Source organism: Pristiophorus japonicus, chromosome 5, assembly GCF_044704955.1.
Source record: "Pristiophorus japonicus isolate sPriJap1 chromosome 5, sPriJap1.hap1, whole genome shotgun sequence".
NCBI lineage: Eukaryota > Metazoa > Chordata > Chondrichthyes > Pristiophoridae > Pristiophorus > Pristiophorus japonicus.
This window is the reverse complement of record NC_091981.1, coordinates 252099214-252115073: the sequence shown is the minus strand read 5'-3', so window position 1 is coordinate 252115073 and position 15860 is coordinate 252099214. Positions and strand designations below refer to the sequence as shown.

At 41.3% G+C, this 15860-nt stretch overlaps 1 protein-coding gene and 1 long non-coding RNA gene across 6 annotated transcripts in view; one reads left to right on the top strand and one right to left on the bottom strand.

The window, feature by feature from the left end:
* cul2 (cullin 2) overlaps positions 1-10273 on the top strand; it is a 111231-nt gene extending 100958 nt beyond the window's left edge. For 4 of the 5 annotated variants that reach the window (XM_070881553.1, XM_070881557.1, XM_070881555.1 and 1 more), the window contains exons 19-21: positions 34-135; positions 2318-2434; positions 7553-10273. In XM_070881553.1, the coding sequence (XP_070737654.1) occupies positions 34-135; positions 2318-2434; positions 7553-7684 (351 nt within the window). In that variant the 3' untranslated portion in view covers positions 7685-10273. The remainder of the gene's footprint in view (positions 1-33; positions 136-2317; positions 2435-7552) is intronic. The other variant, XM_070881556.1, reaches the window with a different exon arrangement.
* The window catches only part of LOC139264673 (uncharacterized), a 73482-nt gene that overhangs the window by 15583 nt on the left and 42039 nt on the right, over positions 1-15860 (bottom strand). The gene's annotated exons all lie outside the window — the stretch shown is intronic.

The window sequence follows — 15860 nt, the reverse complement described above, 5'->3', positions numbered from 1 at the left end:
AAAGTCACTATTGTGTGTTTTTCCTCTCTGCAGGAAGATGTTGACTTGGATTCAGTTTTCTCTTTAAATATGGGTTTCAGCAGTAAAAGAACAAAATTTAAAATTACAACCTCCATGCAAAAAGATACACCACAGGTAAGAGGTTTATTTTCTTAAATGATGTCTTTTATAAAACTAGTTATTTTTTGTTGAAACTAGTCATCAAAAAAGAAAGTATTACATTTCCACTTCAGTTCTGTTTATTCTTACATTTTTTTCATAGAATCATAGAATGATACGGTACAGAAAGAGGCCATTCGGCCCATCATGTCTGTGCCAGCTCTTTGGTAGAGCTATCCAGTTCTAATTTTTTTTTTTCCCCTTCAAGTATTTATCCAATTCATATTTGAAAATTACTACCGAATCTGCTTCCACCACTCTTTCAGGTAGTGCATTCCAGATCACAACAACTCGCTCTGTAAAAATAAATGTTTCCTTATTTCGCCCCCTTTTTTTTTGCCAATTGCCTTCAATCTGTGCCCTCTTGTTATCAACCCTTCTGCCACTGGAAACAGTTCCTCCTTATTTATTCTATCAAAACCATTCATGATTTTGAACACCTCCTATCAATTTTCTCTGTTCTAAGGAGAACAATCCCAGCTTCTCCTATCTCTCCACATAACGGAAGACCCTCATCCCTGGTATCATTTTATTCATCTCTTCGGCACCCTTTCTAAGGCCTTGACATCTTTCCTAAAGTATGGTGCCCAGAATTGAACAATACTCCAGCTGAGGCCTAACCAGTGATTTATAAAGGTTTAGCATAACTTTTTTTGCTTTCGTACTCTTCCTCTATTTATAAAGCCAAGGATCCCATATGCTTTTTTAACAGCCTTCTCAATTTGTCCTGCCACTTTCAAAGATTTGTGAACATACAACCCCAGGTCTCTCTCTTCCTGCACCCCCTTTAAAATTGTACCATTTAGTTCATATTGCCTCGCCTCATTCTTCCGACAAAAATGAATAATTTCACACTCCTTTGCATTAAATGTCACCTGCCATGTGCCTGCCCATTTCACCAGTCTGTCTGTGTCCTTTTGAAGTTTGGTATTATCCTCCTCATTGTTTACTACATTTCCAGTTCTGTGTCATCTGCAAATTTTGAAATTATGCCCTGTATACCAAAGTCCAGATCATTAATATATATCAAAAAGAGCAGTGGTCCTAATACCGATCCCTGGGGCACACCACTGTATCCAGTCTGGGAAAGCAACCGTTCCCCATTACTTTCTGCTTTCTGTCCCATAGCCAGTTTCTGGGGGGAACATCTGGTGAAAGCTATTGTGAATTGTGTCCAAATTACTTGGCTTTTTATTCTTGAACATTTCCACCTCTAGGTAACGCTGCAGCAAATCACCAGTGCATTTGTACGTGTGTGCTTGTAGTGCCTTGTCGACAGCTTGTTTTCAGGCAACTAAAATTAAATCTCTGGTATCCAATTCTGTATTTGTTTGCTACCATTAATCGGGAGAAAATTATTTTTGTAATCATTTCCATTTATTGCGGTTTGAAGTGACTGTATCATAATTAGAGTAACTCTAATCTTTTCCGTTGAGTTTATGTCAGATCTAAAAAGTACTTGTTTCGTTTCTCTTTATATAAAAAAAATACACAAATTGGTGACTTGAGAGTCTGGAGAAAGTGGATACTTGGAACTGTAACCTGCTCTTATATATAATTTCATGGATTGAAAACACAAAATTGTTCCTAATTCATTAATAATTAGCCGCAGAACTCCTAAAAGTAGCGATGAAAGTCCCAGAATGGGGAAAAATCTGATGAGTTTTACCTTCTGTCCACAAAATATAAAATGACAGTAACTTACTTGGATTAGCTTCTCTGTTTGATTTCTGTTGCAATAACTATTGTAATAACTATTGCTAAACTTTTCAATGGATAGTTTAAGAAATGCACTCTATTGTTTCTTTATTCAGTACGAGAATTGGAGACCAGAAACAAAGCAGAGATTTAATTTTAGTTGCCTAAAACAAGCTATAGACAAGGCACTACAAGCACACATGTACAAATGCACTGGTGATTTTCTGCAGAACTACCTAGAGGTGAAAATCAAGAATCAAAAGCCAAATAATTTGGACACAATTCACAATAGCTTTCACCAGATGTTGCCCCCCAGAAACTGGCTATGGGACAGAAAGCAGAGAGTAGTAATACAGCATTTTTATATATAAATGTGTGTAGCTAAGGCACAACATGTAGCTCACAGAGCTATGTTGAAACAGTCATGTTGGGTTTCTAGTTCTTGCTTCATTGCTTTCAGGAGATGGAACAAACAAGAAGTGCAGTCGATGAGGACAGGAAAATGTATCTGCAGGCTGCTATAGTCCGGATCATGAAAGCACGTAAAATCCTTCGACACAATGCACTTATTCAAGAGGTAAAAGCTGTCTTTCTTCTTAGGGCCAAAGAGTGACCAAAAGCATAAGATTTGTTTCATGAATAAAACAAACTGAAGATATTTGATCTCTGTAAATGGAAATGCATTACTCTTAGGGGCCACCTAAATTGATTAGAATACTGTCTTTTTACTTCTGGGACCAGGGTTTGAATCTAGACCAGGCTGATAGGATGAAAGTCTCCCCTTTCTCCACTGGCTCTGAAAGTTTATGTGAATTTAGTTTGAACCATCTCAGCTGAGTCCCTAGCAGGCACACAGCGAAAAGAACTGCTCAGAAGTTGTTGAGGAAGTTGGGAGCAAAAGCACAATGTGGGGCTGACTTAAAAGAATTTTTTATCTAACTTCATCTAACCTGATATCCTTCGCCTTGAGTACATAAATTGACATCCCCACCCACAACAAATCTTCAACAGAAACATTGTACTGCTCGAATGCTCCTATACCTGTAATACCAGGCAAGCATAGAGCAACTGTGTGTGGTTTCTGATGAGCTGCTATGGATATGTTCTGATAGACAAGATGATTATGAATGATGCCACCAGTTTGTTTTATGTACTAATACAATATGGTACTTCTCTTCAGATGAGGTAATTGCCAGTGACTTGTTCTTAATTCCTGATGACCCATACATAATAGATCTGCGGAGAGATCGTACCCAGCAGATACTGAATACATCGGCGCGGTCCCGGCCTGCAAGACCATCTGCAGGCCGGGGCCATTAGAGAGAGCAGCGTGCGGCAGCATACCACTGCAGGGAGCAGCTCGTGCTGCTGCAGGAGGGTGACGACTTACTGCAGTACGAGTAGGTACAGCAGGAGTGGCGAAGTCAGGGTGCAGGAGTGGCGAGGTCGGGGCGAAGGAGTGCCAAGAATTGGTAGAGGGATGTGATCGGGGCTCAGGAGAGGCGAGAGTTCGGGGCCCAGAAGAGGCAAGGGCCCAGAAGCAGCACGGGCCAGCTGCAATATGTGTGCGCACTGGGTCCGAGCAGCAGAGCTGGTCTCCAGTTGTCCTGGTTAATCCTTGCCACTGGATCAAGACCTCCACGCGTTTTTTAAAAAAAATCCACGGACAGGCATCTTCCACCCTTCAAGATGTAGCTCGGGATCCAGAATATTAGGTCCTTCATTGAAACACCTATGAACTCATCCCTTTTCGGTGTGGAAGCAAGTCATCCTCGTTTCGAGGGACCGTCTATGATGAATAGATCTGAAGTTACAAACTTCATTAAAAGTCCAGCATGATTTTCATTTTAGGCATGTGTTTTTCACTGATGCTCAAGTTCCTCCTTTTGAAAAAGGAAACTTAATTATGGTTTAGCTGCAGAATTTGTTCCTGATTTCCCTCCCCTTCCAGGCAGATAGTCCACGCTTAACCCTTCTGTGTCAGGGAGGTGTGCAAGACAACTGCAGATGACTCATTCAGTTTTCATGACCTTCAAGTAGGGAAGCACCTGGCCTTTGGTCTGACTTTACCCCACTGGCCCAACTGAGATCAGGAATTACAGCCACACACTTGTAACAAATCTAAATATTCTTGGACAAGACACTAATAGGCAGCAGTCAGTATGTTTGAGCAATTGATCAAGATTTATTAAGCTTACAGCGTAATATACTTAACAGCAGTCAATAGTTCAATGAGTGGTTCGCAGCCCTTGGTCTCTGGAAACTCTCGGACACAGGTGACGTCGTCTTCAGTGTGTTCTTGGTCCATGCAGTGTCCATATATGATCTTTAACAACATCATCTTTTTTAATTGGTTTTAATGGTCAAAATATCATTGTCACTCAGTCTAAAGGTAGCGTCTTAGCTGCTTCCAGTAATTTTCCATCAATTCTACCCTGTCTATGTTATACATTCTTTCACCTCATTGGAATTCGCCTTATCTCTTTTACTCCTTACAAGCAGTACACGGTCTAATACCAAGGGCCCATTTCAATGCTGTCTCCCTAGTCTTGATGGTGTCCAGACTATCTCACTTTAATCTATCAGATGGGCACCTTAACTTCCATGATTTGCCTTATTTTATGTCTCTTTATACTAACTATCTTTCAAATATCTTTGTAATTAGTTTTGTTAAACAAACTCTAATTTTTACTTTACATCATAATGTTATTTAACAATTTTACCTTCACAAGCAGCCTGTGACTGCTTGTTATCTGAGCTTATTCAAACTGCCTTTGCGTACATTCGAACAGTCTCGAACATTCCCATCTACTACGAATCTCTAATACCAGTCTTTTGTGTACACACATTTTTTATAATTCTATGCCACATTGTGTTAATGTAAGCCAGCTATACCACTCAATTAGCAATGTAAAGAAATATGTATATATTTGGTGTCAAGCTTGGCTCAGTGGTAGAACTCTCGCCTCTGAGTCAGAAGGTTGTGAGTTTGAGATCAAATCACTCAACACAATCTAAGCTGACACCTCAGTGCAGTACTGAGGGAGTGTTGAACTAACAACATAAGAACATAAGAAATAGGAGCAGAAGTAGGCCATTTGGCCACTCGAGCCTGCTCCGCCATTCAATACGATCATGGCTGATCTGATCCTGGCCTCAACTCCACTTCCCTGCCCGCTCCACATAACCCTTGACTCCTTTATCATTCAAAAATCTGTCTATCTCCACCTTAAATATACTCAATGACCCAGCCTCCACAGCACTCTGGGGTAGAGAATTCCAAAGATTCACGAACCTCTGAGAGACGAAATTCCTCCTCATTTCTGTTTTAAATGGGTGACCCCTTATTTTGAGACTATGCCCCCTAGTTCTAGATTCCCCATGAGGGGAAACATCCTCTCTACATCTACCCTGTCAAGCCCCCTCAGAATCTTATATGTTTCAATAAGATCACCTCTCATTCTTCTAAACTCCAAGGAGTTTAGGCCCAACCTGCTCAACCTTTCATCTCCGGAATCAACCTTGTGAACCTTCTCTGAACTGCCTCCAATGCAAATATATCCTTCCTTAAATAAGGAAACCAAAACTGTATGCAGTACTCCAGGTGTGGTCTTAGCAACGCCTTGTACAGTTGGAGCAGGACTTCCCTACTTTTATACTCCATCCCCCTTGTAATAAAGGTCAACATTCCATTTGCCTTCCTAATTACTTGCTGTACCTGCATACTAACTTTTTGGGTTTCATGTACAAAAACCTCCAGATCCCTCTGTACTATAGCATTTTGTAATCGCTCCCCATTTAAATAATTTGCTTTTTTATTTTTTCTACGAAAGTGGATAACCTCACATTTTCCCACATTATACTCCCCCTGCCAAATTTTTTCCCACTCACTTAACCTATCGATATCTCTTTGTAGATTCTTTGCGTCCTCCTCCCAAATGTATGGATTGGAAATGCTTCAATACTAAATCGGGCACAATTTTCCCCAAAGCATTTTTTTGGCGTACTTGAAGCGTTACGCCCGATTTTTGTGGGGCCCAAGTACTCCAAAAAAAAGTGTTGTAAGTTTCCCCATTGGATCTCTTCATTTTGGCATGGCGTAATCCGACCTTTAGTTTTGAGGGCAGAGCCTTGATCTGCGCCAAAAGGATCGGGCTGCCATGGTAACTAGGGACACAATGTGAGCTGAGGCTGCAAAGTGAAGCATACAGCCACCTCGCAACACATTAAAACAATTGAAAAACACATAGCACCAACTTACCTCCAACAAGGCTGTCCGGTCCGGTCCCATTCTCCGTCACCGTTTCGGGTCTCTCTCTCTCTCTGATCCGGGGACCAAGAATGGGACCGGACTGTGTGTGTGAACCGGGGGCCGCGAATGGGACCGGACTGTGTGTGTGAACCGGGGGCCGCGAATGGAACAGGACAGCCTTCGGGCGGGGTTGGAGGTAAGTTGCTGCTATGTTTTTTTCAATTCTATCATTGTATCCGGGCATCTGCTGTGCCGCTTTCCTTACCTGCACGGATTTCCTTAACTCGAGGGAACGATTTTCAGGACAGGCCACATACACCAGCCTAATCAGTAACTCTCAGCTGGCCAAACTTCCCTAAATGGCCAGAAGTGGCATAGGTGGCTGGTTACGCCTCCTTTGGTTGAAAAAAAAATTGACTTAAAAAATTCGTAACTAACTGAGTTTACGCTGGTGCCAATTGATTGGGGAAACTGGGGATTTTTAAGTTAGGCCAGAAAAAGCAACCTACTCCAAAAAAAAACTGTGCAAATACTAGGGAAAATTGAGTCCCACAACTTGCTTTCCCACCTATCTTTGTATCATCAGCAAATTTGGCTATGTTACACTCAGTCCCTTCATCAAAGTCATTAATATAAATTGTAAATAGTTGAGGCCCCAGCACTGATCCCTGTGGCACCCCACTAGTTACAGTTTGTCAATCTAAAAATGACCCATTTATCCCGACTCTCTGTTTTCTGTTAGTTAGCCAATCCTCTATCCACGCTAATATATTATCCCCAACCCCGTGAGCTCTTATCTTGTGCAGTAACCTTTTGTGTGGCACCTTATCAAATGCTTTCTGTCAGAGGGTGCCATCTTTTGGATGAGATGTTAAACCGAGACCCCGTCTGCCCCCTCAGGTGGTTGTAAAAGGTCCCATGGCACTAATAAAAGATAAGTAGTGGAATTTCTCCAGTGTCCTGGCCAATATTATCCCTCGATCAACATCACTAAAACAGATTATCTGGTTATTATCTCATTGCTGTTTGTGGGACCTTGCATGCACAAATTGGCTGCCGCGTTTCCCAACATTACAACAGTGACTACACTTCAAAAAGTACTTTGGCTGTGAAGCGCTGTGGGACATCGTGAGGTCATGTAAGGCACTATATAAATGTAAGTCACGATATAAATGTAAGTCTTTCTTTGAAAAATAAACTTAGAGGAAAAGAAATCTGTGATGAAGATAAAAATAAAAAGATGCTAGATACAGTCAATATTTGAAGGAGAAATGAAGATTACTGTTTCAGTGCAAAAAATCTTTTTTGTTCGATTGCCGACCACTTGCTGTTCATATGCAGCATTTTCTGTTTTTATTTACCTTTCTACTACCCCTTCGGAGGGATTTTATTTCATGATCATCTGTATTGAAGACTTCCTAATGTTTGTTCACTTCTCAACAGGTAATAAGCCAATCAAGAGCAAGATTCAATCCTAGTATCAGCATGATCAAGAAGTGCATTGAAGTCCTCATTGACAAACAATATATTGAGCGTAGCCAGACTTCAGCAGACGAGTACAGTTATGTAGCATGATGCAAGCTGTTGGTATTTGGCTTTGTCCGAGTATGGGTGCAAAGACCTGCTGTGTCACTGTTTGATGTGTTCCTGTGAGATGAAGCAGAGCTGTGCCTCCACCAGGTTCTTCAGTCCACCACCTGGCAGCCCTTTCTCTGCTGTTTACAGTCTAACCAGTGCCACATTGCAAATGTCAATGCCTATAGATATCCCAACTCATGTCATCACAACATAAAAGTAATGGGGGAGTGTTTTGGATGCCATGTTTATCTCACAGGTGCAGTTGATATATTTTAAAACATAATTTAAAACTAAACACTGTAATATGGCGAAAAAAATAATTGTGTTTACACTGTAAATTTTTCATTCAAGACTGCAGTTAACAAACATGGCACTGTTTCTTCACAAAATAAAGCCTTTATACTACCTGAGGTATATGTAGGTTTCCGTGAAATAGACCATTACATAAGAACATATGTCCTCAGCAGATCGCCCAAATGAACAGATCTATGTACATCATAAATACAGAGGTTTTCCTGAACTGTCACTACAGGAACATCATGAGGAATGTCTATACCAGTTTGCACTTCCATTAAAGGGATTTTTGTCAGATTGATTTCTTTCAGTGTTTCTCGTGTGCATTGATGATTGTCATAAGTCCTCCAAAGCCTTAATTATTCAGCCTGAATGCTGCAGTTTTTTGGGGGATTGTCTTAGCGACCTGTCAAAAATGGCCATGTCTTTAGTAACTTTTGCCTGAATCTACTCCACAATGCAACAAAATCAAAAATCTACAATGCATTTTAAAACATTATATACAACCAATAGTGGAGTTTTTTAAAAAATCCCCAGGCCACCGATCAGCCATGGCAACGAGGAGATAGCCTCTGCTGCTACTACTACTCTGAATCAGCTAGGGTGATCCAATATTACGGGCTTCCCCCCACCCCTTCCCACTGCCCCCCCCCCCCCGCCCCCAAACTTCCAATGGGGAAGTGACTGGCTCCACCAGGTGCCACCCATGATGATGCAGTTGAGACTGAAAACTCATTGACATGGGAAGCCATCACGCTATGCATTCCCCACTTGCTGATAGTTTTTGAACTATTACATATAATGGTCCACACGGATGATCCTGTTACAATAGTTCTGATCTGATGTTTCGCAACACCAAACTTCTTTTTAAAAAAAAATTCTGTCAAGGTAAATATATCTAATGAAATTATAGATATCTATTATTAACATCCAGCAAGAGATGAATCTGCCACTTTAAATCAGGAACTTTGCATGAAAAGATTTTTAACTTGTTAACTTATTTGATCGAATGAGGTCAGATGGCTGGTCTGTTAATTGGCTGGTGTGCTTGAAGTCTTCCAGACTTCAACCCTGCATGGTGTTGACAGTTGTGGGTTTAAAAGGATTGGCTATCTCCATTATTACCAACAGTGTCCGCAATCTCTTTAAAAGCTTATTTTATTTTTTAATTGTTTGGTGTGACATTTGTATTACCAGTAGCCAAGTGCAGCTGGAATAGTGAGGAATAAAACTGTTTTGCTACAGTTTGAGTTTGGCTGTTCTTGCCCCATGTAAAACTTTTTTTTGTTGCAAATGCAGTTTTAAAATCTGAATGTAATATAACATTTTGTCTTTTGAAACAAGTATGCTAATGTGAGAAAGCCCATTGACTTACAAGTGTAAATTTTAATGCCCCCTGGGTGGGAGCAGTGCTTTGCCAAACTCTTCCCCCCCCCCCCCTCCCCCCATCCCAATTTTAAATTACTGGAGAACAGGCACAGGAGAGCCGCCTAACCCCAAAAGGCTGGAGCCGACTTTACATTGGAAAGTTACGGCCTAATTACATCACTGGTGCTGCAACATCATTTTAACTTCCGGATCCAGGAGACCTGCACGGAGCCAACCCCAATAGCCAAACCATGTCATGGAGTGGTCAGAACAGGCAATGGTAAGTTTCAAAATGTAACCTCTCTGTGGAATCATTGTGGGCCATGAGGAGTAGGTGTGCTTCCCCCAGCCCGGGCAAAGAGTCCTTCCCCATCTCTGGCCCTGCCTCTCCCTCCTACTGCTGGTATCAGCTACTAACCCCGCCACCGTTCTAATTTTATGCCGGGGACCATTCTCTTGGGTCCGAAGCATCTTCGGGCTCCCAACCCGATTTTTGCTCCAACCCGGACATCACTCCTGCCAGTTTTGAGCGGGAAACTGTCCTCCTGTACTGGAATGAGGCTCCTCCCTCATGCTGAGCTCCCTTCTGGGGTTTCCCTCCCGCCCTATACCCCTGTCCACCCCTAACTTGACCCCATAAGTTCTGTTTTAGTGCACCACAGTTGCTTTGATTTTTTTTTGTTAATTATATGATGCTTTATTTGCATCCTGAATATAGACTGAGGAATGTCTGAGGAATTAAATTGCTGTGTTTGTATAACCAAATGATGTTTGCACATCTAACTTTTGTTTTGTAAAGAAATTATCTTCTATTTTCTTGCTGTCATTTTCACATGCAATGTAATTGTCCTAATCGTAGGCCTTTGCTTCAAGTCATCCTGTTACATGGTGCAGAATGGACAAAATACATAACGTGAACTTTTTTGTTTGCTGTAAGGTCTGTTATTTCTTCCATTTTAGGGATCAGTCAGATTTTGATCAGTATTGAATAGGCAAGTGCCACTTTGTTGCTGATGAGAGAATTGTAGTTTTTCGAGGGCAAAACTCCTACAAGTTTAAATTCTGCCATCTATACAGGCAGAACCAAGGATGAGGCAACTCACCAGTTGCTTTCAAAGGTACCAAAACTCTTATGATTTAAAAGGTATTTTGCAGTACCTGGAGTAATTCCTCATACCTGTAAGGAGAAGAGTAGCTTAAATTTTGAAACACTATTACCTGTACTCCCGAAATGTTTTATGTTCTGCAACCATCTGTTGACCTAGAGATACTGATCTGCAACTTCTCAAAACACAGGACACATTTGTACTAAAGCAATGAGTAGGATTCAACTAAGCATGTGGGGACAGTCATTCAGAGATAACAAAACTTAATTGACTACAATAACCAGGAAGTATTAATTGACAGCTATAATCGATACCATCTTAAACTAGCAGTTTCAGAGAATTACATTTTTGGTACAGTTTGATGATTGAAGATTTTTTTTTCTATTCTTTCATCCCTTCCCAAACCACTATTTTTCTTACATTCAGATCGCATCAGTCACCTGCACCCAAGAGAAAAGGTCACTTGTTCCAAGATGACTTTTTAGGGACCAGTAACAGCTCTGCCTTTTGAGATATATGTTTTTCCTCCTCCCTCTAGAGGAATGTATATGGTCTCTGTGTCGCGGAGTTTGGGAATTCTGTGATGTTCCCTCTCCCTAGCACGTTCTAGATTTTGATATTCAATTGTAAATTATCCTCTGGGTTGGGTTGATGTTTCAAAATTAAAGATGCAGCTTGAAAAGTTAAAGCCAAATAATTCTGTTTCCGAAGGATCTGAACTTTGGAACTTTCTCCATTTGAAGAGCTCTTTGGATAAAAATTCAGTTTAGCCACCTCAATGTCGTAGTGAGTAAAGGCATTGCCTAATGTGCCGCTAAGCTGCACAGACCAAAATATCTCTGGTTGAGTTCCTGGTTTGTCTTCAGTTAGTTGAACTCAGAGGCAGAAGTTTTGGGCAGCTTATAATTGGCTTCAATTTTCATGGCTAAGGAGAGGGAAAAAATCTTGGGTTCTCATTCCTGATCACTATCCAGTGCTAACTTGTGAAAGTGCATGTGTACAAATATAGGGTGAGAACATGATCAGATTTGGCTGTAATGTCTGCATTGAATAGCTTGGCAGGGTTCACTCGCAAATGAAGAATAGCCACCTGTGTGCCCTACAAGAAGACAGGTGGCATCGATGGAACAGCACACCACCAAGTGAGCAGGGGGAGAAAATTGCACAATAAAATAAGCTTAAGTGATCTGAATGATATCCAGAACTAATCTTTACAAGCTCAATTCCACCAATCAGAGGAGAAGATGTCTACTTTCAGGATATTTATTAGCTGGACTGCAACATCTGAGGGTTACTGTATATTTAGGGTCTGCTAAATGAAAGTGAAAGCAATTAAAAAATAAATTGGTCTGCTGTGGACTTAAAAAAAATAATCTCTAAATGACTGACTGGTCTTTCATTTTCTGATATGCTTGGCTCAAAAATCTGAATTTTCATGTTTCATCTGAGCAAATGGCATTACTTTTACAGAAATAACAAATGGGCATGTTCACACCTGGCCCCTGAAGGGGAGAGTGTAGTGAATTCAGATCTTTTCGCTTATCCACATTAGATGTTTAAAATTATAATCCATAAATATTTTTGTACCAGATTAAATATTTTCAGTTTCTTTGTGACAGTGACTACATTTGAAAAGTACTTCATTTGCTGTGAATCGTTTTAGAATGTCCTGAGGACGTGAAAGGTGCTATATAAAGGAATATTCTTTTTCCAGTACATAGTTCAATTTCATGAACTTTTACCTGTGATGCTAAAAAAAACTTCTGACGCTTTAGTTAATACAGAAATGAAAGAATGTGAAGAGTTCAAACCAGCAGTTCATTTGAATCTTCGTCAAAATTAAAGGGACTGGATAATATCAAGGTATTATAATCCTAAATTATTTGAAGATGCTTGTTTTTTAAATCTTTATTGAAAAACACTCCTGCCCCTCCTCTCCCCCCCGGCCCCCACTGAAGAGAGAATGTCACTGGGACTGAGATAGAGTTCTCTGGGTACAACCTCTGGTACCTCACCCAGGTGGTTGTTCTTTGTTTGAGAGATGGAAAGTATGAACTGGTTACTTGGCTGTGGAGCCATTAAATGAGCCCATTATGTCCACATGTACTGTCCAGCAGTGGTTGCCGGTTAGAGATAAGAATGGAAATCCTGGCTGACTTCTCCCTTTACCTTACGCCAAACCCAAGAACACAAACCAAATGCGGTGTCCCAACACCTGCCTTAGCTAAGATCAGCTAATTCAGCACAGGTCAGGGAATTGAGCCTGTAATCTTCCTGGTTTGTACAGCCCAACATCACATCACACTGCATTTATCTGTTGGGATCCGATAAAACATGTTCAAATACAAAACTGATAAAAGCTTGGCTGCTTTATTATTTGACGATTAAGAACCTTAATTATATTTAAATAAACGTGTAGAGCCCGGTGCACAGCTCTAACTCAACAGGAACACATAGTAATGTATATACATCATGATTACTGACCAGTGTGTTTTTTTGCAAGATGCAGTTTTGAGGTGTTGACAGTAAAACCTGATACATCAACCAAAACTGGTAAAATTGTATCATTTGTTAATGCATGTACATTGTAAAAATTCAAAGTAAAGTTTGTTTTATTTTGTCATGGCTATTCTAGTAAATTGAGTAATAAATGATATTCTTACCAAGTGGCATATGGTTTCTGTACAGCGAACTGTTGTGCTGAGATTTCAAATGACGGTCATATTTGCAGAAGTTTGAAACTTCAAAGACAGTACTGTGGATTTCAGTAAGACTTATTAAAGTCCTGTAATGTGACAACACAGATTCTGACTTGTAAACTCCCATGATTTGTAGGTAAGTACTCCAAATTGTCTCCATATCTTTGTTAAGGTGGCATGTGAAATGCTCCAGGTTACTTTGGGGAACAACAGCAATAACACGCCACCCCTCAGTGACAGCATCCAAAGTCAGGTTCCACATGTCTTCTGACCACACCCAGTTCCACCTCACCCAATTAAACTTTGGGAAGACTGAAGCCATTGTCTTTGGCCCCCACCCGAAGTTTGTTCCTTCACCAATGATTCCACCCACTTCCCTGACCACTGTCTCAGGCTGAACCAGACTGTTTGCAACCTCTACATCCTAAAGAAAGCTCGACAACTGAAAGGTAGGACACAAAAGAAGAAATGTTTCTGAATTGGAGGTCATGACTTGGCATCAGAAAATGCAATTAGAATTTCCCTGGTTGCTAATTCTATTTGCAAAAGAACTTCTTGTTGAAATCAGTGTGTTTATTAGTATGAAGCTTTTAAATCTTTTTCTCTCTGCAATGAACCTGTAACTAGGTCCGCCTCAAGACACAGGACTGCATAATTGACATTGGCCACAAGAGGGAGAGGTGCTACAGGAATCGCCCTCTCAGCTCAGTGATTTGAAAATCTAATTTATTACATTGTGTTTATCCTGATGCAAAAGAGCCCTCATATTTAATAGTGCTGCAAAGACTGGATAATGTTTCATAGGTGATAAGTTTTTACTGCACAAATTAAATTTGTAAACCTGGACGATAAGCAGCACTGAGTGTTTATTGTATATTGGGACAAGACAGATACAAGAGGCTGAATTTTAATGCGGAAGGCTGGTTGGGAGCAGGGAGGCTCTGAGGCGGTTGGGTCTGATTTGTATGGGAAGCCTCTGTTTCCCGTCCGCAGCCAACCAGATTGAGGCGCTGGCCGGCTCCAGGAGGTCTGCAGTACTAGGCTGCACAGGAGGGAGGGATCGCGGGGTGGCCGGAAGAGTACCCAGGGGTTGGAGGACCGAAGTGGATCATACGCCAGAGGAGGACGGTGGAGGGTAGTCAGAAGGGATTTGGGGCCAGTGGGGAGTGGAGGAGTCCAGGGGGGTGAGAGCATGGGGAGGGCAGTTCTCTGATCATGGGGGGTGGGTTAGGTAGGGACCCTGGATTCAGGAGGTAAGTAATAAAAGCTCTTACCTCCTGGATCCAGCAATCCTCGCCTTCCATTTAATGGCGGGTTTCACGAGGCATGCAAAACCCGACCAGCTAAAGTTAAGTTCAAAGGAGAGGATAAAGCAGAGGCTATTAGGCTCATTAAAATATTTAAATGCATGACCTGCCTCCTGACAGCAGATTGGCTTCCCGCCTCTGTTAAAACCGGGTTGGAGGTAGATTCAGGTCAGGATTCAGATTTTTAACACTTAACTACCCACACGCCCCAACCTGCCCTTTTTTTAGGTTATAATTTCCTCCAGGGTGTTTGTCGAGGAATATCTGAAACAACCATAGTCTTGAAAGGCAGTATTACTGCATTTCTCAGATGATTTAACCTTATAACTATACTTGTTTTTTATGACAATATTAAGTACTGTTTTTTGGAGTTCCTGTTATTTTCATTAATTAAACATATCACAACTGAAATGAGATATCATGGCAATGTGTTAATAATGTTAGTTACAAACAACTTTACATGTATCATTTAAGAACAGGATGTCCAAACTTCAGGACCAGGAAGGTGAATCTACATGACACAACTAATGAGTGTTATATATGCAACCCTATGTAACCAGTATTATACCGCCACCAGAGGGCGTACGTACCTGTTGGAGGCCCAAGGGATCCCAGCATCCCTTGGGAGCACTGTAGATAAGCATGCTGCAACAGCACTCGAGTTAGAATAAAGGAACTAAGGTCACACTTACTCCTGTCTATCGTACTCAGTTACATTACTTTATTACGTTCATAACAAATGGCGACAAGATAACGAACTATCACGCGAAAATGCAGAGAACTGTTGGCATCCTGGAGAAATTCTCAGAAGGGGATGATTGGTAGGCCTTCGTGGAGCGACTTGACCAATACTTCGTGGCCAACGAGCTGGAAGGGGATGAGAACGCTGCCAAGCAAAGGGCAATCCTCCTCACCGTCTGCGGGGCAACAACCTATGGCCTCATGAGGAATCTTCTTTCCCCGGTGAGACCAACAACCAAATCGTATGAAGAACTGTGTATGCACCGGGAGTACCTAAATCCGAAGGAGAGCGTTCTGATGGCAGGGTATCGATTTTACACATGGCAACGGTCTGAAGGAAGTGGCGAACTATGTTGTCGAACTAAAGCGCCTTGCAGGACATTGTGAATTCGATGGATCCCTGGAGCAAATGCTAAGAGACTTTTTTTGTGCTTGGCGTTGGCCATGAGGTTATCCTTCACAAATAATTGACTGTTGAAACACCGAATCTGAACAAAGCCATAACGATAGCCCAGGTATTTATGTCCACCAGCGATAACACCAAACAAATTTTGCAGCATAAAGAGGTTTCGGCAAGTACTGTACACAAAGTAACGTTGTTTTCAGGCAGGAATGCATATGGCAGAACGTACACGCCTGCAGCTGCACGACCTCAGAT